The sequence below is a fragment of the Marmota marmota genome, unplaced genomic scaffold (genome assembly GCF_001458135.2).
Source record: "Marmota marmota marmota unplaced genomic scaffold, marMar, whole genome shotgun sequence".
NCBI lineage: Eukaryota > Metazoa > Chordata > Mammalia > Rodentia > Sciuridae > Marmota > Marmota marmota.
Window position 1 is genome coordinate 33,547,944 of NW_025999900.1, and position 27,349 is coordinate 33,575,292.

General features: G+C 40.6%; 1 protein-coding gene and 1 long non-coding RNA gene across 4 annotated transcripts in view; one reads left to right on the forward strand and one right to left on the reverse strand.

Annotated features, from left to right (window-relative positions):
* The window catches only part of LOC107147359, a 36,032-nt gene extending 20,351 nt beyond the window's left edge, over window positions 1-15,681 (reverse strand). Inside the window, exon 1 of the long non-coding RNA XR_001504133.2 lies at window positions 15,547-15,681. This is a non-coding gene — a long non-coding RNA (uncharacterized LOC107147359). The remainder of the gene's footprint in view (window positions 1-15,546) is intronic.
* Stxbp6 (syntaxin binding protein 6) overlaps window positions 1-21,982 on the forward strand; it is a 249,728-nt gene extending 227,746 nt beyond the window's left edge. For all 3 annotated transcript variants that reach the window (XM_048798730.1, XM_048798729.1, XM_048798731.1), the window contains 2 exons: window positions 13,004-13,161; window positions 18,904-21,982. In XM_048798730.1, coding sequence (XP_048654687.1) covers window positions 13,004-13,161; window positions 18,904-18,927 — 182 coding nt within the window. In that variant the 3' untranslated portion in view covers window positions 18,928-21,982. The remainder of the gene's footprint in view (window positions 1-13,003; window positions 13,162-18,903) is intronic.
* Window positions 21,983-27,349: the final 5,367 nt, after the last annotated feature.

Consider the following 27,349-nt stretch of genomic DNA (forward strand, 5'->3'; position numbering starts at 1 on the left):
CTAGTGAGATCAAAATAAACACACAAACTCAATTTACCTTTTTCTTTGACCAGGTCTGAGATGGCCCTCCCTCTGGCTCCTGCCTCGAGCCACCCAGTGGGGCAGCGAGGCTTACTCAGGACTAGCAGGAGAGAGAGAGAGAGCACGCCAGGGAGTGGCCTTTTGTTGGGGAACAAGAAATTCAGGGGAAAATTCCATCCGATGAAGGTCGAGGGGGACAGCGTTCCAAGGTCAGGGTCAGTGATTGGTCTCAGGGTCAGTGGTCAGTCACACCCCCACACAGACGAGCTCTCGCACCTAGAAAGGGTGGGGATTCGTTCTGACACAGTTTAGCCAGAACAGCCAGAACGCCTCACACCCAGTCAGGGAGGTGCCCAATCACGTGGGAGAATGGCTTCCCACAGGAATAACTACAATGGCATGATGCTGGGACAAGTGAAATCAACTCTTTGGCACTTAGATTCCGCCTTACAAGATATGCCTTACAAGAATCCAGAAACTCTCATAGTGAAAAAAAAAAAAAAAAGAATAGTGATTTTGGAGTCAACCATACTTGATCAAATCAAGGTCTTATCACTGATCAGAAGTCTATTTTGGGGTGTGTTTCTGCATGTCATCAGTTTTCAGAGGGGAATAATATACCGAAGAGTAGCCACTAGGATTCATAGTGGGTGCAAAGCACTAAGAGTAGTTCATGGCACATACTGGGAAGTTAGCAAACCATGGTGTCTAATAATAATAGTACAAGTGGAAATGAGTTGCATTTGTAACTTTGATAATAGACATCTATAGTTGGAGGGCATTCCCTCCTTCAGTGTGTGTGTTCTTCGTATGAACTGAAAATGTGTTTAAAACAGTGTAATATAGATTAATTTCTCTTTGTTAATTGATAGTAATTTGATTCCATTGATAAAATTGTAGTGGATTTTAATGACATGACCAGTGGCAGGAATTTTTATAGCATCCTTCTTAGGAAGTAAAATATGTCACCAAACTCATTAGTAATCAAACAAAATATATCTACACCAAAGACTAACTAATGTATAGTCACAAATCCCATTGTGATTTCATAGCAATTTCAAAATTGTTAAGTATGATTCCAGAGAACTAGTAAAAAAAAATACCCCTACAGCTATCAACCTGGACAGAAATTAGATGTGACATTTGTTAGCATACTAGCTTATTCATTATCATATGCCCAATCTGTCAATGAGGTGAGGTTCTCAATTTTATATTCTCCAAATTAAAATAATAAAATAAGTGGTTCTCAAGTTCACGAGTGCCAGCATGGAAAAAAGAAAGAAAAGCTGTGCTTCAGTGAACTATCTGCTGAATTCTGTTGCCCTTGATGACAATGTCTGAAACATAATCGACCCACACTTTGTTGCCAGTATCAAAAGAAAACAGGTCAAGGGTGCAGACTGACTTGGTTCTCATTATTCTAAATAATAGGATTTAGCTACAGCAATAATGACCTAGTCCAATAGTATATGACCTTGGTAACTGTAATAGAAGATTCTCATGTTATTTATACTAAAAGCATAATCTTCTTTTCAAATTTTTATGAAGTTCAGTCTCTGCTTTTGTTGCTTGTGTTTTTTGGTGTCATATCTAAGAAACCATTGTCTCAATTAAGGCCTTAAATATTTGCCCTTAGAGTTTAAGTTTAAATATTTACTCCTAAGAGTTAAGAGTCTGGCTCTGATGTTTAGGTGTTTGATCTATTTTGAGTTAAATGTGTGTATGTGTCATGTAGGGGTCCAACTTCATGCAATTGCAAGTGGCTGTCCGGTTGCCCCCGGAACCATTGTTGAAGAGACCATTTTCCCTATTGAACTGTGGCTGCCCCTTGGTTATATTGTCCTGCCCTAACTTCCATTGTGCCATATTCACCTTGGATTTCTTCTGCTTCTCAGACTATTTCTGCTCAATTTTCTCAGCAGGCCCTTTACCTTCACCTTACTCTGTTAAAATCCCTAAAGGTACGGCTTACCAACCTTCCCCTATTCTCTTTGGTATTAATCCCTAGGTACTTTAGCCATTTCCACCCCCTCCCTGTGCTGATGACTTGCAAACTTTGTGTCTATCCCAGGCTTGTTCCCTACGAGCTCCATATAGGAATCAGTATTTGCTTTATGGAGTCCACTTTGGCTATCTCATGAGCAACCCAAGTATAACATTACAAAAAATGAAATACCTGATTCTTGCATCTGTCCACCCTCCAAGGAAATCTGTTTTCCTGACAGTTTTTTTTTTTTTTAAATCTTATAAATTGCACTACTATCCAATTTCTCAAGTGAGAAGCCTGGGATTTAGTCAATATCCTTCGTCTTCCATCATTTCCATCATCAGTCCATCAGTATGTATCTTAAACTTTTCCACTTAATCTTGTCTCCCAACCCTCATCCTAGTCCAGGCCACCATTATCTCCTACCTGAATTATTGTAATAGCTTCTTGATCATTCTTTCTGTTTCCTCTCTTGCTCCTTTCACAAACCATAGGCAGAGTAATCATTTCAGAAATGATCTCTGTCCATCTTACCCCTATTTAAACTGCTGCAGTGGCTTCTGGATCTATCTCTAAACCCCTCTGCAATTCAGCTCCATTTGTCCCACTACTCTTTCTCAAGCCCACACTCCCCTTCTATTTCTATAGCCACACCACTTACCCTTTCAGTTACTAGAACACATAAGGTTTTTTCCCCCTTTCAAGCCTTTATGTGTGGACTTTGTCCCAGCTCCTCTGTCCAGCGTCACATCTTAAACATTACCTCCTCAGAGAGGTCTTCCTAACTGACTCTGTCGATGCCTCTCCAGTAGCACAGCAAATTATTTGCTAACTGCCTGGCAATTCTTTAATTGTTTGTTAACTGCCTGGCACATGTTTTAATGTGTTAACTGTTTAACTGCCTGGCAATTTTTATTGGTGTTTTAATAATTTTAGTTTTAACTGTAACATGTACACACACACACACACACACACACACACACATCTTTTTTTTTTTTTTAACTTATGCATACTCTGCTCCTGTTACTATACTGGAAGCTCCTTGCCTGGCTTGGGGTGGGGGTTGTATGTGTGACAGCACATTTACTTTGCCTATGACTGTGTTCCAAGCCCACTCCTTCCAAGCCCACTTCTGCACCCATTCAAAAAACTGGTGGCCCAAAAATAATTCAATAAATTCACAAACCAGCAGGGAAGTTTTCAAAGGTGGAAGAACATATGATGCATATGAATCACCAGGTGAGAGAGGGAGAAAAGGCATCACTGGTTGAGTAACCAGACTATACAAGGTCTCAGAGGCAAGAAAAGAGATGTGTGCATGAGAATAGTAATTATTTCCTTAAAGGCTGTTGGGACTCTATGCATGGAGAAGAAACACTTTTATTTTTCCATTTTGTTTCATGATCAATTTTTCAAGTATTTCTACTAAGCACAACTTGAAAAATCAAACTTTCTTAAACTTTTAAACATTGTTTATGAAACTTAGTTCTTGAATTATCTTAAAAAATTTAAGCTACAATCACAATTTAATAGGACATTATTTTACATGCTGTAGATACTTTCAACTGATAAACATATACAAAGTTAACAATTATAATACTTAAAGGAGTATCATATTTCAACCTGTTGTAAACAACACCATGAGTTTATGTCTCCATTAGTTCTTAGCTTCTTCCCAGATCTTCCAAATTTAATCAAAGTCCTTTTTTTCTTCTTTTTTTCATATTTCCTGACGTTAGAGGAATTTGGTTATCAAGCAGTTAATTTTAGAGGGGGCACAGGGCCTGCTTTCTCCTTCTAAAGTAATCTAAACTTGAGTCCCTGGATATCATACTGGGTCTCTATTTATCATTGAACTTATCATTTCTCATCAGAAGCACTGTTTAAACCCTCGCTTTACATGAGCATCCCATACTTTCAACCTGATGGGTTTCTCCCAGAACTGCTTCTCTTGCTTTGCTTGGCCAGTGTTACATAATCTTCCACCACATCATTATCATACCTCTATCTGGTATATTAGCATTAATGGAAACATACAGATGCCTTATGCATTTCATACTGCAGTTTGTAACTTACCTAGATATTTCTTCCTCTAGGACTTGCAATCTGTTCTCAACAGTCAAATTTCTGAAGAGAGAGGAATACCTCACTGTCACTTTTTCTGATTAATGGTTATATTTCACCATTATTGCTCATCAGCTTTTTCTATGACAGTTTCTTGCTCTTTCTGAAATTCTTTGGCTTACTCAGTTTCCTGTGTTTACCAATTGCTACCCACAGAGAGATAAACACACAGCTTTGGATACAGATATTTAGAAGAATAATATTTGGATACAAATATTTAGAAGAAATGAAATAACCAGATATTTTAGTATTTCTTCCTAATTGAAATCAATAAAACAAATTAAGCATCCTATCATTACCATTTTGGTTTGTGTTTAAACTTCATTTCTTACATTTTGTATTAACTTTTATTTATTTTTTAGGAAGTTATGACTTCTGCAATGCTATATAAAATTACTATAATTATTTTCAGTTTTGTAGTGTTTATTGCTATTGATGTTCTAAATATCACAGCTTGCACAGTGGGATTCACTTTAAACTTGGTTTTTTTGTTGTTGTTGTTGTTGTGTTTTTTGTTTTTTTTGTCTATTAGCACTATCCTTACCATTTTTTAAGGTATTCTTGCTGTCTGACAGTAATAAGACATTTTAGGCCTGAGTTTTTTTCTTGCCCTGAGGTATAGAATCCACTACTTTCCAAAGAACTTTGCTTTCTTCTAGGGGAAAATATTAAATATTGCTAGACAACAAAGTCTGAGTGCTGGCTTTGCATTTGAGTACTGATGCGTAAAAAAATAAAAAAGTTTGACTGCTTATGTTGAGACACCCTCAAGGACAAAGATGGCCACAGTATTCCCTGTTAAAGTTTTTACTCACATTCATTTTCAAAATATATGTTCTACCCTACTTACAGTAAGAAATTGACAAAACTTTAAAAATTCTCTAAAATTTTCAAGGAACACTGAGAAAGTAAATGAAGGTTGGGAGTAGTGGAGAGTTCAGTGAGAAGCCTGGAGCTAGAGCAAGAAGGGCCCCTTGGAGTTGATTGTGTATATTATGGGTGAGCCAGCAAAGCATTGGAATGAGAAGGCACTAGAAGACCTAGGGACCAGTGGTAGGAAAATCTTCCAGGCTGCAGTGGCTATCCAGTAAGACTGGAAGAGAACTTAAAGTAACATAGTGACTAGAAATAGATGGCAAAGTACCCTTATTGAAATGTTACTCCATGAACATTGGAATGTGGGATGTGATGGAGAAATCAGAATCAAAGGTAAACTGAGCATGGGCATGGGAGATGGGTGAATACATCATGAATTCAGGAAGAACAGAACAGATGGAGGGTGAGGAGAGAGACTGGGTTAATAAGGTATAATTTATGAAGCAGACATAGGGAGGCAGTATCTAGTGCATGGATATTCTGTAATAATATGAAATGAATCAGTTGTTACTGATTTGCTGAGAGTGCATTGAGCTCATACTGCATTACTGGCACGATGCTAAGTACATATTTCATTCAGTTCTCACAGTAGACCCTATGAAATACAGGTGCTGTTTTTGTTGTTATTGTTCTTTAGTTGTAGATGGACACAGTACCTTTATTTTAATGTGGTACTAAGGATCGAACCCAGTGCCTCCCACATGCCAGGCAAGTGCTCTACCACTGAGCCACAACCCCAGCCCAAGGTGCTGTTTTTAAAACCATAGACCCATAGGGAGTAACTTACCTGAGGCCACATCACTGGCACTTGGCAAGAGCCAGGTGAAGCCCAGACCTCTCCTGTACCTCTAACCAGAAAAAAAAATGAAGAGAGCAACCAAAGTAATTGGGGTAATCAAGAGATAGCATATTCTAAGAAGTCAAGAGAAAGAGCAACTTTCAAAAGCAATAGTCCATCAACCTGTGGTCTAGTGGCCAGGCCACTGGTCAGTTTGAGAGAACAGTCTTGGTTGAGAGGGTTGGAAGCATGCCACTGAATATTCAAAATGACAGGAAGCATGAGAGGCAGCAGGCAGAGGATATTTCTCCTTCAAGAATGTTTATGGGCCAAGCAAGATGGTCAGATGTCTGCTGAGTGCCAGAGTTCTAGGTTCCCCACTTGTGCATCACCTCAGATGTTCCTCATAGCCACATCATGAGGTAGGCTCTAGACCAACCCCCATGACTAGTGAGGAAATCAAAGCATAAAGAAGAAAGTAATTTGTTCAGGGTTGCACAGCTAGTAAACACCAACCTCCACATATCAAACAGAATTCATCTTTAGCCTATAGAATTATGTAGAGGGTTTTCAAATTGTATGTATCAAGACTTGAAATTATAGTTCTTAAAGTAAAATCCACCAGCATCTCAACTGTAATAAAAGCAGAGACCTGCAGGTCACAGCTGGTTTGCTGTCACACAAACTGGAGAGACAAGGAATAAAATCTATTTTACCAAATTTACAGCCACTTAAGGTTTTTAACCTCAAAATAAGGGTTCCCTCTTTGAAGTTTCACTTGAGCCACCCTTCTGAGAGCCTGATATACTCTGAACAAAACAGAACCAAAAGATGTGTCCTTGAATTCATTATTCTGATACCACATAACTCTTATAAGAGCATGTTCATAAGAACCAAGGTTAAATGAACACTAAACATACTGATGAATTTCCCTGCCTATCCTGAATTTCAATGTTGAAAGCGACATGAATATAATCCTAAATGTTTGGCTCTTGTCATTGGGAATATTAGAACAGTGAACTGAGAGGAGAATATGAACTCACACTTGTTTATAGATAGGAAGGGGACACTGTGGGCTTTTTCCTGAGTCCTTAGGGCTCCACTAAATTACCTTAACATAGCCAGCAGAAGCCGTTTACCTGACAGAATGGCCCATTCTTCTTCCTTTGGTAACTCCAAAAATAGATAACTCCAATGTCTCCTTCAAGTAGGCTTTGGAGTTTATGGACTTACAAAGTATTCCTGAGCACTGAGTCCATTTTTCTTCGTCATCCGGCTCCAGGCAACAAGCAAGTTTCATGGTCCCTGAAATTAGCCTCCAACTTGAAACAAAAGATAATTCTGGAACTGCCATTCAGCATGCTATATCTGTTCTACTGCTCTATAAAGCAAGCCTTTCTAATGTAATTACATGACTTGTCTATTATTAAATTGATGAGAACAGGCTGGATTTATTTATTTTTTCTCCTTTAACTTAGAAGTCAGTATAGTTTATTGTAGAATTCCCCATCTCAGATTCTCTGTGCAAGGGGGCCCTGTGAATAAATGTGTTGGGGAAACCCTGCATTACCTCCCTGACCTGCCACCCCAACCTCCTTTACCTTTGGTTTACATTAGTTTATTAAAGGTTTTCCAAATGTCTCCTGGAGAGATCCAGGAAAGGTCATATTTCTAAAGTCATTTTACCATAGAATTGACTTTTCCTTGTAGCACTATTTTAACCCACAAAGCCACTTTAGGAAGTGCTGACATAAATGTTGAGAGCTTTGGGGTCAATACCAGGATGGTCTTGGGTAAGTCCTTCACCTCCCTAATCTTAACTGTAAAGTAAGGGTAAGAAATCTTGCTTTGAGGAAAGTATCAGCTTACCACAGCATCTGCCACCTGGTTGGCCTTTGAGAATGGTCCCTGTTCTGTAATGTGACAGCTAATGTTCACACTGCCTGAATGCCCTTCCTTTAGAAAGTCTTGATGTAACCCAGGGCTTTAAAAAGAATGTTTCTGACTAGTCATTACCAAAGAGGTACAAGTGAAATTTAACCTTTTGGAAGAATCTTTATCTTAAAAAAGGATTCTAGAGGTTGTCTAACATTGAAATGCAGCGGCATGACAGTATTGATTAGTGTAATGCCAAAAGAGCTTGGTGTTGCTCTTAATCTTGTATTAATCTTCAATAATTAATGGAGTCCGTGAATTAAAAGCCATCTCATTTCACTGGTACTTTGCATTTAATCACTCTGTTTATAAAAGTAAAAGCTAGTACCATCCTTATTATTTAAATATTATTCATTTATAAAATATTTAGTTCAAGGCACAGTGCTAAGTGGACTCAGTCTCCTTTGAAGCATCATGACTACCATGTAACTGAGTACCACTGAGGGGGAGGAATGGGGCATTTCATAGGAAGTGGAGTAGACTGTAGGTGGTACTGAGGGGCCTTGGGACTAGGAGACTGAGCTGTCAAGGAACCAGTTCTTTGTGTAACTTTGTTTTGTTAACATGGGATCTGGGAGAGGTCCTGACCAGCGAAATGTCTTAGACTAGAAGTAGAGAAAGAAAGGAAAAAATCATCTTAGGTGAATCCCACATATTAGTATCCCATGAAATTAATTCAAATGTTGCTGGTATTGAACGAGACTTAATTGTACCTTGTGTCCTACTCATGAAAGTGGTATTGCTAAAAAAAAAAAAAAAATACTATAGATGAAAACAGAATAGGGCCTATTTAATCCGCTCAGAGAACAAATCATTATTGAACATTGGGTGCATACAGTATGAGATTATTAGTGTTCCTGGTCTGTTAACAGATTTAATATAATAATTCTCCTTGCCAATTTTTGTGTTAATTAGAACCCAAATCCATTGTGTGTATATGTATGTGTTTCCCCATAATTTAAATTGGTTTTCTTCTTTTTTTTTATTTTGGTTGTTTGGATAATTTATTGTGTGACTATTCCCAAGCAGTTAAATTGATGATGAAATAGAAATAGTTCAAGTAAAGCTATTAAGACATTTATGTTTTAGAAGATTGTTTTTAGATGACCATGTTTGCTCAGCACTGAGTATATATGGGCATATATCTATTGATCATTTATTTTCTAAGACAGTTTTTCTCCTGCCTTACTTTCTAAACTGGATGAGTATTTTACATTTGAAATACCTACTTTATGTATTTTATATAGAAAGTATCCCCCAAAAAAATTCTGTTTAAGTTGCCTCTTTATTAGCTATAGAATTAGAATTTTTAATTACCACGCTGTAACTCCCGGAGGACCAAATGAAATTATGTTGATATTTTGAGTTGTTGATGTATTCTGTGTACTTCCAAAACACTTTCTTTCTCTTTTTTTCTTTTCTGCTGTCACTTTTCAATATACTTTATTCTTTTCCTGTGCATTTAAATTTATTTTAATTGTGTTTTCTAACAGTAACTGAATACAATGCTATAGCTTTATTTCAAGTTTCTTTTTTAAAAAGTCTTTTAAATCACTTAACATAAAAGATGCTAGCATATATGTTTTTAAAAGCACACATTGACTGGTACTGATGTGAAGAGAGTGTCAATGAAGCAAGACTGGTTTCTGCTGTACTCTCCAGAGTCTATAATTCAAAAGGAAGTTGACTTTATTTGCTGTGGTTGACAGCTTCTTCTCAGATTGCTTGAATAAATTTGGGTATTAATATGCTTCCTGTCTATTTAGAGAGAATTACTGTTCTATCTGTCTCAGGAGACTGCCTCATTTCCAGATTTAACTTGGCACAGTATGATGGGCCCAAACTTTTGAGTAAGGCATCCTATTTACAAAGTATGCCTTGATTGAATAAATATGTCTCAATACTGTGAGCAACACACCGTGCTACACACCAAGATATCTGAGGAGTGTCTTTCATGAGCTTCAAACTGAGTTGAACCAAGTAGGATTGTTCCATTATTCCCACATTCCCTAAAGAACAGATGTGCTCTTTAGGCAGGTAGAGAGACAAACTTCCAAGTGCATCCTATGGAATAAAAATGAGAGAGGAATCCAGGTGCTGTGGCACATGTCTATAATCCCAGTGGATCAGGAGATTGAGACAGGAGGATTACAAGTTCAAAGCCAGCCTCAGCAACTTAATGAGGCACTTAGCAACTCAGCAAGACCTTGTCTCCAAAAGTAAAACGTAAAAAAGGGCTGTGGATATGGCTTAGTGGTTAAGCATCCCTGGGTTCAATCCTCAGTATAAAAATTTAAAAATGAGGGAGGAATCAAGAGTAGATCCTAGATTTTTTGGCTGGAATGAAGACCTGGGTGGATATTGGGATTCATTGCTAAAACAAGGATCCCAAAGGAAAGCAGGCATGAAGGGAAAGATAATGGGGTCAGGTTTAGACATACTGAATTTAAGATGACTTTGGGTCATTTAGTTGGAGTTGTCTAGAACAACTGAGCTTATGAAAGATTAAGAATTGGAAACTGAAGTCATGAACTGAATAAGATTGTTCCATAGAGACTCGGAAGAGGGTGAAGGACAGAACCCTAGAATTATAGTTTGAGCAAGGAATCCCAGAGAGAAGAAAATAAGTAAACAGAAGATCTACGTCAAAAAAGGGGGACGTTTGAAGATTTGGAAATGACCCATGTGATCTAAAATTTATTTGGTCAACAGAATGAAATGGTAACCTCAGGGGATTTTTAACCCAGCTACATGTCACGGAAGTGAAGTAGGAGAAAGGTTGACCCGGATAATGCTTGATGAAGCACCCAACGAGGACAGAGGTAGCACTTAGAGTTGAGGAGGAGAAGGGAATTGATCTAGAGCTTGATAAAGGTGATGGGACTTCACTGGGCCTGAATTGTGCATAGAATTGAGACTGGGAGAGAGCATTTCAACTAGGAAAATGAGATTTGTCCAAATTCATTCTTGTGCCTGAAAATCACTGAAGGTAGATTTCTTATTGATAGTAGTCCACAGTGTCATCTTTGAACAGTAAAAGCAGCATTTGGTTCCCTTTCAGTTGTACCATTTGGTTCTATTTTTTATAACAACTATTGGTTAAATAATATCATATAAAACTGGGTGTGATATCATCTGACATCATGTACCAGACTAATTTTAGGGAAGTCATGATGAGAAAGTAGTATGGCTTATGTGTAGCAGGTCCATTCCAGAAACCCAAATGTATATAACTTTTAATCACATGGGTCACTTCCAAAGGAAAGGCAAATCCTCTTTACACACCCTCTTAAATTTATAGCAACTAATTCTAAAATCCCTTTGATTTAATGTGGCTATTCCTAGCCATGAAGTGGCCTGCCCTGTGTTTTCCCAGTCCTTATGTGGCTAAACTGTGGGTATATGAAGGGATTTCCTTGTGCCACTCCTCTCCCAGCACCTTCCAGGCTCTAAGCCATCTTCTCATCACACACCATTGGCCTCTCCCATCTTCAGATCATAGGACTTGCAATGTGACATGGGTAGCTCTGAATTTACCAAGTAGAATACTTTGAAGACAGAAATGGTCAGGCGCATTACCTTGGGAAATAACCTGTGAAACCTGTTCCTATGCTACCACAATGTTAAGTGATTGCTTCCCCAGACCCACATCATATCTGCAAAGAAGGGGGTACATAATAAGGAAAAGTCATTGGAGAAAGCTGGTCCCTGTGCTGGTGTGTCATTTCCCTAGTGATACAATCTTGGGCAGGCCTTTCCACCTCTCCAGTCTGTCTTCTCAGTAGAATTTTTGGATAATCAAGTGAGGTAGTATTTGTGAAGGTGATTTATGATTGCAAAATGCTATATAAATATTAGGTTGGATAATAGGCTTTCATCATAGTCATGAGAATGACATGAAAACAAAAGGGGACTAAGATTTCTCCCCCTAAATCTGTTCCAAAATCCCAGACCTTCCACTCCAAGCCTGTGTTCCACCAAATGTCTCCAGAGTTACGTCTCCTCTGCTCCCTGCTCCATTGTACACATTTTTTTAATGCTGGTTCATGTGATGCTTTCTGCAAATAGTAACACTAAGTTAATCCCATTCTCCTTCCCTTAGTGTGTGTTTGAAGCCCTTGAAGTCCACTCCTAAAGAAGAAAAATGGAAAACAACTCACTAAGTGCTTCCTCTAGACCAGGCACTTTCTTTGCCTGAGATCCTTTTCCACAAACCACAGGCTGTTCCTACAGAGGAGAAATTAGAAGTCTTTGCAGCCAAGACCAGTGGAAATTACATTTCTATTAAAAGCTATCTGTGGCTAGATGCATCCATCCTAGGTACAAAGTTAAATGATGTCATAAACTTATTCAAAGACATAAAGCTATTACATGAAATGCCATTAAATATCTTCCACTCAGTGTTAACAAAATACAGCTATAAATTTCCTTTGGTTGTCATTTGCAAGTTGCTGCTTCTCAGTGGGTTATGCGTCTGCAACTTCTTCACCATCAAGTTTTGCTGACCAGTCTTTGGCAAATAGGATGTTGAGAGTGCATGACCCTCTGAGATGTGATGCTTTTTCATTTTCCCATTATCATCATTCCTGAGTTTGGGAATGTCAAATTTCCTGTACATTGTTTTGTGTAATAGTTTTCTACCTGCTCATGCTGAGGCTTCCTATTCCATATACTGGGAATCAGAGATCAGTAGGCCCAGCAATCCTAGCCATGGCACAGGATTCAAGGCTGGAAGCCAACACATCTACCTTAAACTTTGAGACTGAGTCATAGCTCTTGAGAGCTATATATTTGGGGGTATTTCTTACTTGCTGGATGAAAGAAGAAAATGAAAGCGAAGAATTAAAGGAATTACAGAGCATTGTATCTGGAAAACTCCTGTGGCCCCATTTTTCCTGTGATGATTCTCCTAAATTTGCAAACCAAAAGGAAATGCACATAAGGTCCAGACATGACTCATTGAACTTGCCTAATTCTGTGAACTTGTCAGGATTCTCATTTACTTTTGCAAGCCAAGTCTTAAATCCAGATGGGCCCCAGCTCTTTGAGCCTCAGCAGACAGAACACTGGCAAAATCGATGGGTGTGGAGAAAAGCATCCAGAATCTGCCTAGGTTCTGCTGTCCATCTGTGGTAGTCTTCTACAGTGAGTCAGTCAGACAGACAGAATCAGAAGAAATGTCAGCTTGCTTCCAGAGTGCTGGAGGCTTTTCCATAGCATAGGGTCTGGTCACTGTGGGTCAACTAAGCTAGCACCTGATGCTCTTGCTCTTCTTCTTCCAGGAAACAGCATCCTCCACTCGGCCGCTGATAGCGTGACCAGCGCAGTACAGAAGGCTAGCCAGGCCTTGAATGAGCGTGGGGAGCGATTAGGCCGAGCAGAGGAGAAGACGGAAGACATGAAGAATAGTGCCCAGCAGTTTGCAGAAACTGCACACAAGGTGGGCCAGCTGAGGGCCGGGGTCTTAGCTCTGGGCTGCCAGGAAGTTATAGTATCAAGAAACTTTTTATTTCAGCCATGTTTCCTGTGGTGCAAGATATAAAATCAAGCAGCTTTTTAAAAAAATTTCTCTTTGATAATTTCCATGTGCTACTTACTAAGTACCAGAGTTATGAAAAATTTCTTCTGTATCTGGTTTCTTTGTTATGGCCTTTCTGATGTCCTCATCTTATCCCTATCTCTGACCTTCCAACCTTGCCTCTTTAGGAAATCTGGAACATTTTAGTTGGTGCCCAGGACGTCAGGATTCAAGTTTCAGGGCACAGGATGAGGCAGAAATGACATCCAGTCTCCAAATGTATCCGCCACCCCTGCCAAGGCCTGAAAGTGTCCTTGGTGCGCTTTAAGCTGCATGGGCTTACTTTTCGATCCTGTCTCTTTCCTGTCCTGTAGCTGGCATCTCGTGTTCTTGTCTTTTCCCCAGGCACAAAGCAAGCTCCAGTCTCAGGGCTGGTGTGCCCACTGACAGGGGTCAGGTTTTATTTCAGTGCGTGGATTCTGGGCCCAGACGGTGTGAAGCTGCAAGATGCCTCCTGCCTCCAGGTCTAGAGAATGGCATTCCCCATGTCACTGGGTGCACACCACGTGCCTCCATACCCTTGCTAAGAACAGCACCTTTCAGAAGGTGAAACGGGAGTTTTTATTGGTAGTCACTACCTAAGGCATTCACAAACTGAAGATAAGGGGCCCCATTGGTCAGGTGTTAAAGAGGATTTATGCTGTCCCCGTGCTTCAGATCAAAGGGCAGTTCTTTTTCTGGCTAGGGATTGGAATTTAGGCTTTCAGAAACAAACTCTGCTGATGATGGTCTGTCAGACTCATAATCTGGACCTTTAGATATGCTTTTCAGGTGACTTTTGAGGAAAAAAAATTAATTTGTACCAACAGAAAGTCCTATTGCTGCTGAGGAAACAAAAATGGGCAACCTAAAAAGCAACAAGAAAAATAACCCCAGGGCTGGGGTTTTGTAAATAACATGCAGAAGGTTCAATCCCCAGCACCAAAAAAAAAAAAGAAAGAAAAATAACCACAGCAGAGGTGGCCTCTCCCAGGCTCACACTCAGTCCCAACTGAGCATGTGACTCCAGGTAGGTGCCTTCTGCTGTTCCTCCCTGCATCAACTTTGCACAGACCTGTCAGGGGGTATCATTGATTCTCTATCGCCACAGTGTCTTACTGCACTGCTACCCCTGGGACCCTTTGGAGACCCTTAGAGAATTGGCCTGATCTTTCTGAAAATGTAACAGCCCTGCTGGAGGCCAGGGCGTCATTGCTGCAGCTGTTACAGAGGAAGTGAACTCAGATTTAAGGTTTCCTTAGTCCCTCCCTCCCTTCTCCAGCCTTTGTGTACAGAGGTGGAAATGAGATAGAAATGCTGGAATTCAGTCTCACATTCATATAGCAGCAACTTAAATAATTCAGATGGGAATGGTCAGTAGAAATTTGGAGAAACATTTTAAATGTTGAGCTGGGAAAGAGAAGGCTAAAGGGAATGATTTCCTAACTCCCTCAGGACTGGGAAGGGTGAAGTGCAGCAGTTCTCTTTCATGGCTTCTCACACAGCATGGAGCAATCAATAGAGTACTGATAAAATTCTGCTAAAACAAGAATTGAGGGTAATGATTTAACCATGAACCAGGTTATCAAGGGAGACTATGAAACCACTCTTCTTAAGGTAGCATAGACAATACCTGGATGCCTTCCATAAAAGCGTCCCTTTTATGGAAGGGGGTTGTACAAACACCCAAGAGGATAACCTAACCAGATGGCCTGAATTCTTGGCCTTGGCAACTGTGTTTCCCTGATATCATGGCCAAGTTGGCTAGGTGATTGGAAGCAATATTGTATGGTAGTTAACATCTTGTTTGAATTCAGACCTGTTATTTACCATCTGGGTGACCTTGGACAAGTGCTAAATTTCTCTTAGCCCCAGTTTCCTCATCAGTAAAACACAGCTAATTAATAATAGTACTACTTTCTAGGGTGTTAAAGAATTTAATGAGTTTGAATCTATCAGCACAGTATGTAACATGTATAAATCTGAATTTTTATTATTTAAAATTACTTCCATAAAAATAGTTTCTGCTAAACCTGCCCTTTCACAATGAGTACTACACAGGAGCTGGAGAAGTGTTACTTGTGACAGAGGCTCCTCAAAATAGCAAGAGAGAAAAAAGTGGAGGGACACTGGGGTGGGGGGCCTCCTACTACAAGTCCATACCCTCTACATGGAGAGCAACTTGAAACAGGAACCTGACAAAGCCACCCAAGGCAGAGGAGACTCTGGCTTTGACCATGGGAGGGTCTGTGTCAGGCAGTTAGTTACCTGCTTTCGGTAGAGAGGAACGAGGCAGGGGCAGTTGGCATTGGGTCCGTTTCCCCTCCTGCAGTGTTCTTCAGGGAGAGCGGCTGCTGGAGTCTATTAGCATGTTTGCGGGAGTGTGAGACAGTGTCAAAGCCAGACTTGATGTTTTCTACAACTGGGATATGTGCTTATGAATCACTGACATTGGCAGTATTCCTAACGAGCAGATTGACCTCTTTGGATAAGGTGTGGCTGTTTTCCCAGGGATGAGGACTACTGATTTGGCCCTGCTAGAGTAGGCTTACCAAGAAGATGTCATTTCACTGGCCAGGCCCCAGTGGGACCTGCTGGTGAGGAAAGAGTTCAGAGATGGAAGCCAGGCCTTCCACCCCCAGGCATAAGTGGCTTTGTTGACTCATCAAGAGTGGGCTGTGTTTACAAGTGGAGGCGCAGCACCCATGGCAGAGCCCTGAGCAGAGAATAGTGATTCTAGGTGACAGTTCCTCCAAGCTCCCAGTTGAAGCAGGACACCACCCCTCGTGGGAAGGTATACCAACACCTGTCTAGACTGCAATAGAACCAGATCTTTGACCTTCTAACTTTCCCAGAATCCCTGCAATGACCCAGGTATGAGAGTAAAGGAATCACTTTTGCACAATCCTGCCCTTATGCTATTGGGGTGCTTGTCCCCTACAGAGCAAATGGAAAATGATCCTTCTCCCCACTCCCCTGCATCCCTCATCTCCGCCCTGGTTAGCCCGGCTTCAGGAAGTGCGGTTCCTTCCTGAGCCATGGACTGGGCACAGTCCCAGCTGTTAGGAAAGAACAGCTCCACCACAGAGCAGCCCTGCCCCCAAAAGCACAGCGCTACAGTGTGTGCAGTACCCACAGCCCGCCACGGGGCCGTGAGTAAGCAGGCAAGTGTTACCCACACCTAGGCATCCTCAGATGACACTTCTCCCAGAAAGGAGCATGGATATGCCCCGTTCTGTAGAAACCCACATTGTCGGGGGGAAGGAAGGGCAAGTGGCATTCATCTCACTGCAAGGGAATGGCCAGCCCTCCAGGTACTACAGCCAGCTGTTTCCCTTGGACCTCTAGGCCCAGAGGGAAGGGTCTCAGGCCTCCTATAAGTATCTACCAAGTGTCAGTGATGATTTTTTAATTATCATTATTTAGATAGATTACATTGAAAGAGGAAGTTTTCCATGAGAAATTAAGAAAACAGAATAGATCAAAAGGAAATTTTAAACTTCTTTGGGAACTCTGACACTTAAATTATATTAATCCATAGAGTTGGAGATGTTTTAATAGATACATAAGGAAGCTAACGTTTGGAACAGCTGTGACCTTAGAGCTCAAGGTCACACAGAAAATTTGTAACCAGGTGTCCTGACCTTGTTTAGTCTAGTGTTCTTCCTGCTCTTACCATCCTGCCTTCTATTCTAAAGCTCCCAATTCCCAGGGGATTTCTCTTAAAAAGTAAATGATACCACTTTCTGCAAAAATGCCTATCATGGGTCATTCAGGCTACTGTAACAAAATGCCATAAAACTGATAAAACAACAGAACTTTGTTTCTCACAGTTCTGGAGACTGAGAAACCTAAGACCCTGGTGGCAGAAGATTTCATGTCTGCTGAAGGCCAGTTTTCTGATTCATAGATGACAACTTTTCAGAGTGCCCTCTAATGGTGGAAAGGGCTAGGGGCCTTTCTCTACCCTCTTTATAAGGATATAATCCCATTTATAAAGACACTACCCTCATGACCTACTTACTTCCCAAAGGCAACAATTGCTAATACCATATCATAGGGGGTTAATGAATGGCAGGTAGGGGGACACAAACATTCAGACCATAAAGGTACTTCAAATAGCAAATGAGGTTGTGTTTCTGCAAAGCACAGCTGGTCACAACCGGTGGTCCCTTGAGCTCCATTCCAGATGCGCTGTCCTGGAAACTGGGGTCTAGTTTGAGCAGCAGCACAATCACCATTGAAGATTAATGGCTATGTGTGAATTGGCACAGGTGCCTTAGTGGAAAGTTAACAGCTCAATGAATACCAGAATGGTGGCACTAATCAAATATTCATGCTTGATATTCATTATGCAAGACACTTAACAGCTCGGTGTTTATTTGATGGTCCTCATTGCTAAATAATGTTTGAGGAATGGAAGCAGAGCAAGAAGTGGAGGCCTTACAGTAAAGAGGGTGGCCAAGGAGTGGGACCAATCTGAGGTAGAGCCCTGGCTTTGTCCTTTTACTCACTGGAGTTTATAGTTCTTTTTACTGTCCTGGACTCTTGACTCTTTGATATCAGAGTTATTAGCCACCTCCACACTTCTTGGCAGAACCCCACAGCACTCAGCCTAGCAGCCTGTGCATACTCAACTTCACATGCTCTTTGTAAAACACAAAGGTTAACCTTCCAACATGAGAGCAGGTCCACACCTAATTCTTAAAAGGCAGAGAACCTGATCATGATGCAATGGCAGGGTTTTAACAAAGCTATTGCCTCAGAGCACCATCTGTTCTTTGCTTAAAGGAATTCTGCATCACAGAACTCTCCTCCTGGTCATTCCCAGACCAATCCTGGGATTCATCCCCAATGTCAGACTCTGAACACATGAAGAATTGCAACTCAGTCTCTGCTGTGCCTTCTATGGGTCCCTTGGGAGAAGATCTAGATAAGAAAAGAAAGATTTAACTCAATTCTGTATCTGCATAACGTTTTTTAAAATACATGATCCTGGTCTCCCAAGTGGGCTATTTGGTGTTCCTATTTATAAAGAGCTAACGTTTCAATAGATCACATTCCTCAGATACCAGTTGGAGAAGTAGTAAGTCAAGGCCTGAATTTGGTCAGTTGTTCAGCCCAAGTCAGCAACTCAATATAATTGTCAAGGTCTTCGGACTTGGTTGAAGGTCCGGACTGGGTAGTGAGTACATCATTGTATATTGTCCCACTACAGGCCATTTAGTTTTTATACATCATGAGATGTCAGTAGATACTTATATTGTAGGAGTACTGCTTTTCCTGGATAATTGGTAACCTGGGAATCCCAACTTTTCTAGGGTGAGTTCTGCCTGTACATCAGTTTTTCCAGTTGTTCCTTCAATGGGCTGAAAGAATACAGCACCGCACTTTCTCCCACTGGACACGTACACCACTTAAATTAACACAGGAAGAGAAGTAAGCCAGTATCCACTGAACTATTTGGAAAGTGTTGCTCATCTACAAGGTGCCACTGTGAATAGTCACAGTGATGTACAGAGAGTGAAATCTTGGTTCTGCTTCTTGATGTGGATGTGGGGAGGAGGCAGCAGAGGGATCTACCTATTACTGAGTCTCACTTTTCTCATCCCTCTCTCTCCTTAGCTTGCCATGAAGCACAAATGTTGAGAAACTGCCATCCTGATGACCCTCTTGAAAGCAATGGAAGAGAATGTTCAGCAGTTCTTATGAGAATTCCGAACCTCCACTTGCTTCTTTTTTCCAATATATGGACATTTAGGGTTTTTGCTGTTCATTTTCAGATGTTAATATGAATGAAAAGGTGTTGTGTTTATACATTTCCCTAATGATCTTGCTAAAAAATGCTACAATAGCATTAGTTTTATTTTGATTTTTCCCAGAATGTGGGGGTGGGGGTGGGGGGCGGTAAATTGTTCATGTTTTTCTTTTTAAGATGAATTTTTTTTTGGTAGTTTGAATATAAAATTTGGACCAAATGATAAGCCAAGCTGGGTCTCAACAGGCAACATGTATTTTTTTTCTCCCTGTTATTAAGCAAGTTCAATGTGATGATACCAGATGTCATTGTTCCTGGATGAAATAAAAGTCGAGCAGCGAATGGTTTCACTCACTCTCCTAATACTTTTAATTTGAAGAGTAAAATTAAAATTCTGTATCCTGAGACATAGTCTATATTATGGAAAACACTTGGGTTTATCAGGGGAAATAGCAGTCTTAGATTTTGCTCTTTGCATATTAATCTTTTTCATGAACCATCACCAGCATTCAAAAAAACAAATCAGAATCACAAATAGAAATCTACTTTGTGAGCTGCAGCTTAAATACTTCTTCTACTTCTTTCCAGGCTGATTATTTGGAATTATCATATGAAAGATAAAAATTTGAGAGTAAAGAGCTAAGGAAAAGCCTACTTTAAAAACCTCTAAAAATCTTCATGGGTGTTTCTCTCTTTTATATTGTCCCAAATTACAGTAGCTGATATTGAAAAGAGCTTGGATTTTTATCAAAAATTCATTTGCCCAAATAAAAGTCTATATAAATGATAATGTGAAAAGGTAACTACATTTAAAGTATTTTTTTTAACAAAGCCATGCCCATTTTTAAAACACCCTCACAATGTCCTTGGGAAAGAACCTTTAGTTTTGGGGTTTTGTTTTTTTTTTTTTGGTATCTAGTTTTGGAGGTTCGGATGTTATTATTGCTGTCTATTTATTTAATGTAACTTAACATGAGTGTTTCTTGACAAATTGCATATCATGGCAATTGTAGCTGGCCTAGCCTGACATAAGACAGCATGGTCACCAAGCCGTTAAACTGCTGTCACATTGAATATACTTAGTCACACACCTTTTGATTGCGTATTGCTCAAGGTAATACAGGGTTTAAAGTCTGGAAGTTTTGCTTCCTGAGCGTTAAACCAAAAAAAAGCTGTGCTTGTTCCTCATGAGACAAGTTGGTGAGCTGCACCCCCAGATAATGCTGTCAGCTCTTCCAGCAGGAATCAAGATGCCTGAGTCTTGGTGGCACCCCATTCTGCCCCTTCGCATCCATTGAGCCAATTGAGTCTATGTGTATAGTAGCCTCTTACCAAGCAGCATAAGATGACTTTTGGATTACTAATGCTGATTTAAATAGCTTAAGTTCTCCTGATAAAGCATTCCCAGGGAGACAGAAAGTATGACTATTGGAAAATAAAAATCATAGGCAGTACTTGTCAAAAAGGAGATGGGATTTGCTGGAGACAAATTTTTGAATTCTCTTAGAGAGATGATCCAATTCAAGAAAACTATAAAATTTATATAGGAAACTATAGTAAACATCTATAGTTTACTATAATACTTTGTACTTTTAGTGTCTTAAAAGGTTAAAGAAGCAAGGAGCCTGCCATTTGTTGAATACCATTAGAAATATTTATAGTTTCTAAGAAAAACCCCAAATATCATTCCAAATAGCTTTTGTTTGCAGACTTCCGTTCAGAAAACACACATGCACACCACGCATGCACGCAGTTATATTTTCAACTTCCCAAACTGGATCTGGTTTCAGAGATAGTTGGTATGAATAATTGAAAGAATGAATCTAAAACCCCTGACAATCGGCCAAGTTCAAGAATAAAATTGGTTGCCAGCTATCTAACAACAGTGTTTGGGAAGCTGCTTCTAAAGTGGCAGAGGATGAGGTCATAAGCAGACTGTGAAATCTGAGATTCCTCCTCCCTGGTAAAATTCTGATAGTTATTCTTCATAAATGTAAGTATTCCACATCTTGCCCTCTCTCCTCACTCTGTTGATCCTTTTAGACCTAAGTCTTATTGGAAATAGCCTAATTAGAAGAAAGCCCATCTGACTCTTTATTAGCTTCCTCTCTCCATTAGCTTTTAGGCCATGGTCATGCCCTTGACCTCCCTGTGTCAAAGTCCTACTTGGCCTCTGCCAAACTGGCGACACAGCACTTCCCTTCCAGCCTCATCGTAGAGGAGCCCCATGGCTTCACTACATTTAAAGTTCTTTGCTATCCTTTTGTAGAAGGTGCTGCGATACAAAATATGAATACTGTCTAATCTAGAGAAAATTGCTAAAAATAAATTGTTTGGAACCAGCTCATTTGGTTGAGCTTGCTAGAGGACATTTAATTCATTTGTTTCATTTCTGCACTTCACTTTGAATTGGGGGATACTACATTTCTGTGAAGGACTTCTCAAATTATACTGACAACACAGAAAGAAAAACTCTCCAGTATTACCACTTCTTCCTGGAATGTAGTTATAGTATCTTCACTAGTTATTAGATATCTGTGTACAAGAAGTATGCAGTTATTCAGGTTAATGTTTCATTTTAAAGAATGTATTTGTAAAATGTAACAATTAGTAGTTGACTTTTTTTAAGCTCTGAAAAAAAATAAGATTATGTGTTAGACTTACAGTGAAATCTGTTTTAATACTATTGTGGCTAGCAAAGGTTGTGCATTTATGTAAAAATATTTACAGGATTCCCTAAGTAAGGGATATTTAAGATAGGTTTCACTCTTAATTTTCAGAATTGTAACACTGCTAATGTCTGTTGTACAGTTATTAATTCAGAAGTTCCCTAAGATGTCAAACATAATTTTTGTTTTATTCAGAGACAAGTAACACCTGCTCTGTTGATTCACTATTATGGCAAACTCTAAATTTGTCATTAAATATTTTAACTCTGTGGTGAAAGTTTGTTTCTCTCAGTTATTTGTGGAATCTATTAACGCTACCAAACAGATGCACACTGCCACATTTTTATGCTAATGTGAAAATCTCATGTGTCTACAGGAAACCTCAGAACTAGATTTAGCAAGATGATGAAGGTTTACTATATACTTTCTAATGGAAGAATGTGAAAAGATAAAAAGGCTAAAGAGCTAGCCTCAGTTTGGGCAGTGGACATCTAAATCCAGCAAGAGTTGTTTTGGTTTTTGTGTTTTCTTCTCATGGATGAATCAATTAAGCTAATAGTCACCTTTCTGCTGATATTAGTGATGTGCTCAGCTTAAGTACTTATAGTGTGCCCTCATTCAGCAGACTAGTTTCATGCCCTGTTAAATTGGAAAGAAAACTTGATAATTTTACATCCATTTATTTTTATGGAAAAGCAAATGCATCTCAGTGTGTTGCTCCATGTGCTTTCAAGGAAGCAACTTGAATGTCCACCCTAGCAGAACAGCCATTTCCAGGTTGGCATGGAAACTTGGTAAAGCAGGCAGGACTTGGAAACATTTCCTGGGAGGTATGCAGGTGGAAGGGACAGGCTGCATTCTCCTCTGCTCAGAAAAGAAGGTAGAGAGATAGTTTGGCTAGATGAGGATCTACATTTAAGTTACTTATGCATTTAAAGACACCAGTTCTTATGAACTAAACTATAAGCCAGTTACCTCACAAAGATGGTCTTTTCTTCTTAATATGCATGTTGTTAGCAGTTATACCATGACCAACTCTTAAATTTTATGGGAGGATTAATATGAAAAATGTTTTTTAAAAATTGATTGTGCCTTTCCCCTGTTGTCATTGGGAACATGATTAGGAAACACTGTTGATCTGTCACAATCATTATCTGCCTAAATAAGCAGTTCATGAAGGTGGGCAGAAAGATAAGAGGAAGGGTAGTGGAAAATATCAAACACATTTCAAAGCACAATTCAAATGTCAGAGCAATGATTTCCTACTGGTACTGGTGCGTGCCCCTCCCAGGCACGGGCTAGCCTGGGTCTGTGTGCAAACTCACATACACTTGTACAGCTAGCACTGAGAAAAGGGCTGTGCTGTGCTCCTAGATAATAAGAGACATGGGAAGAGGACACATCCCACCTATAAGGCAAATGTCACCTTATTTCTCTAAATGTGCTAACAGTCCTCTTCAATGAGATGATGCAATGGAGGGACTTTCTTTTGGTTTACTTTTTAAAAATCCAGAATTATATCTCTGTTAGAGTTCCAACACTGTAACAAATAGTTGAAGTAATCAACTTATAAAGAGAAAAGGTTTACTTGGGCTCACAGTTTTGGAGACGCCAGTCTATGATAAGGGAAGACCTATTCCTGCTAGGCCTCTGGTGGGGGGATAGCACATGATAGCAGCGTACTTCGTGGCCAAAAAGTGAAAAATAAAGGAAGAGACTGGGGTCCCACCATTCCTAATGACCTCCCACTAGTTCCAAATTCTTTAAGTTTCCACCACATCCCAATTGCCTTTATGATGTCTCTTGTCATCGGGTCTTTTGCAAATGAAAAAAAAAAAAAATGACTCCTGCAGTTCCAAGATAGTGGGCACCTGTCTTCCCCAGATGCTTACTAGATTTAAATGATGGAGGTTGTCAATAAAATTGAATGTGACGTGCATTTAAGCTCTATTATAGCTTTGGTGCAACCTCCTGCTGTGACCCCACTTTTTTCTCCCTTGAGTCTCATCTGGAGCTACCGTATTTCCTGAGTGGTGTTTTCACTTTCCGCCTCCCTCCCTCCCCTGAAGTTTTCTGCCTTGTGTTCTTTCTGCCATTGAGTCATGGCTGAGCCCAGAGGTCTTCAGGGCTGTCTGTGCAGTGGCCCATCCCTTGGGGCACCACTGGATGCAGTTCTGTGAAACACAGCTGCTCGCCTCCTCCAGCCCACAGGGACTGTCAGGCTACATGACTCTGAGTTGGTTGCTCATGTGTATTGTCATTTTTCTCACGTTTTGGCCATTAGATATTTTAAATGCTATTGATTCGGGTGGAGGGAAGATTTCTTTTTATAGCATATACATTTTTTCTGTCTTTCATGTGCTCAACCTGCCGAGGGATGCCTAATTAAATGGGGCCTGGCCTCATCACACGTCCAGACTTAGATTGTGTCAGGGGTTGGACAGGAATTTCCAGCCCTGAGAGTCCCAGGTATCTCTTGTCAATATTAGATATGGAGCCTTTGTCCTGTGACATTGTATCACAATTGCTTTGCCACTTTGATCATTTGTCAGAAGACACTGAAAGAAGAAAAATGAGCCCATGAATTCTCTGAGCCTTATCTTGTAGCTTTAAAACAGGCTTGGAGGATCCACAATTTCCAAGGAAAATTCCTGTTGTAGGCTCTGACCGTGTATGCCAAATGATCTGTTTAATTACACACTGCATCCTTGGTGATTGAAGCTTCATGCCTTCTGTTAGTTTTCCTTAAAACCAATCCTTTCTGTTCCCATTCAAGGAAGGAAAATATAGTTCCTACTTACTATTGAGCATGTCTTTTTATTCATAGTACTGTGACTTCTTTCTGGGAGTTCTATTTTTTTGACTGGGATTATAATGACCGATACTGGTAGACACTTTTACACTGGTCTGAAACTTTTCAATATTGAAGGAGCCTTGGAATTATAGGAAAAGAAAATGACTGGGGCTTGTGTGTGCATTGTGCCCTACCTCAACGTACCCAGGGTGGAAAAACAAAACATCGCCTCTTAACTGGAGTGGGTGAGGGCAGGGCGCCCCCTTGTGGTGATTTTCTGGAGTCAGCGTTGCATGGTGGTTGAGAAAGTAGACCCTGGTCCATCTTCCCTGCTTTGAAATCCTGCCTTGGGCAAGTTACTGACTCTCTCAGTTTACTTAGCTTTAAAATGGGAGTGATTGCTATAATAATTGAATGAAACAGTTAATGGAAAGCCTTTAGCCGTATGCCTGCCTTGTCCAAGCTCAAGATACCAGTGGGCTTTTCTATGATAGACTCAAAACAAAGAGGTGAATTTTACAGGCTTGTGGTGCCTGCCAGACCATGGTGCTGGCTGGTAAAATGCTTTCCTTAAATCCTTTCTGGCATAGGGCATATAAGGAAGATGTTCTCCACACCTCCTGGCTATTTTTATGACCCACGGACATAGATCCCTCAACATGCCATAGATGACAGCTCTAGGAGAAAGAATAGACTTCCAGCCTACAGCACACAGTAGTGACATTATGGAAGACATTTCCAAGAAGGTTAAATTCACAAGAAAGAGAAGTGACAGCAATTGACCTCGGTATCTGTCATCAATGATGGGAGTGGAAGTGAATGATTTATGGCCTGGGAGGTTATTTGACATATCTTTTGGACAGTAATTCATATTCCTCTTTAAAGAAGAAGTTCAAGTTGGTTCTGCAGATGTATCAGTATGATTCCAAGGATGTTAATAAGGTGAGATGCCCCTTCTCAAAAACAAGCCATTCCCAGGTATAATTTGTGTGTATACATGGTACTGGGGATTGAACCCAGGGGCTGAGGATTGAGCCACATCCTCAGCCATTTTTATTTTGAGATCAGGGTCTCAGTAAGTTGCTCAGGTAGGTCTCAAATTTGAAATCCTTCTGTGTCAGCCTCCATAGTAGCTGAAATTATGTACAACACTATGCCCAAACGTAATTTGAAAAGAACCATTGACCCCACAAATTGAACTTGGGCCTAGAGTGAAAAGACCTCTAAGAAAAAAAAAGTAACTAGTGTCTCACTACAATGTAAATTGGTGATAACACACTTTTTCTGGAAGTATCTTGATATATTCAGCTCAGAGAAGGAAAGATCTCAGAAAAACCATGCTGTCCAAATAGTTGTCATGGTGCTGTCATTTGTAAACTCCTGGTAAACCCAATATTATTATTCAGTATTTGTAAAGAACTGTCCAGGCAAGAGGCCTCAAGCTGGTTCTAACAGTGAGCCTGCCTCAACCCAAATCCCAAATTCAGCTTGCTAAATATTGCAGTACAGTTATACTTGTTTGTATGTATTTTTATCAAACTGAGTCATGCAGAATGCTTTCTGATAAAGTAAATTAATTAGAATCCTTCCAAGCTGAGAGTTTCCTGGCTCCATCACCAGCTTTGTGTACATAGGCAAATTGTATTATTTTTCTGTATCTAGTTCTTTATGTCTCAGAGGAAAATAATCCCCATCCATCCTGTCTCTTGTGAATAAAGGGAGATGTGGAAGCCGACAAAGTCCTGGGAAGGCAAAGCTCTAAGGAGGTGCGGGTTCCTTATCCAAGCTTGATCTTCGCTGACCCTAACCAAAGCCCATGGGATTCCTTTATCTACCACACCTTCCCCTATTGGGGTGAGTTCAATGGGCCCATCCCTGAGCCACTGGACTTTCTTCCCCGCATCAAAGGAAAAAGAAAACCCCCCAGACACTGTGACTCTACTTGCCATTATGAAAAGTGGAACAAAAGCAATAGCAGGGGACAGTGTGGTGGAGACAGTGGAGCTTAGTGGGAACACCGTGGGGAAACGGTCAGAGCAGACAGGTCACCCAGGCTGCAACTCACTACACGGCCACTTGTGACTCCTGAGAGTCCTAACATCTTCTTGGAGAAGACTACATATTGGGGAAGACTTGAAAACAAAGAGAACAAAATTTCAGAAACTGTTGGGGAGGTCGGACACTCCCATTATACGGGGTCAAATAGAGGGGTACCTTGGGACCCATTGGGTTTGGCCATCTTAACATAAGAGTGAGATGGGAAGGGGCATAGAAGAGGCCAAGGTCTTGGAAATTCACTGGGTGAAAGTGAAAGGAGTGCTGAGACAGGATGATCCAAGGATGTGCTTCCAGCCAGAGGACAGGGAGGGCCCTCGGCAACAGCACTTGCTGGGAGCAGCCTGCTACCCAGGCTGGGGGAGGCCGGCAGCCAGCTGAGCCCCTTTAGAGGTGCTCACTAGCCTCACTTGCCCTTAGGAAACAGCAGGACTGGAAGCCTGTTCTGTGGGCTCCTCAGGATTCTCCAGGGTGTGTGAGCCACCTCCCCCATATCAGGCTCCCTCCTGCACTAGCTGTGCCAGGAAAGTCTGAGGATACAATGAGGAGGAAGGAGTGTGGCTACCCTCCATGTGGGCTCCTGCAGCCCCCCACTCTATAGTTCCTCTTATTCACTTCCTGCTCTGAGGGGTTATGAGAGTGGGCAAAAGACAAATGGAGGCAGCTGTTGCCACAGGAGGAGAGGTGAACTCTGATGAATATGATTCTTAGTGTAGGTCACAGGAAGGGGTAACAGGGGCAAGGACAGAAACCCCTGAAAACCCAGGGCTGGTCTTGCCTACCAATTGAAGACAG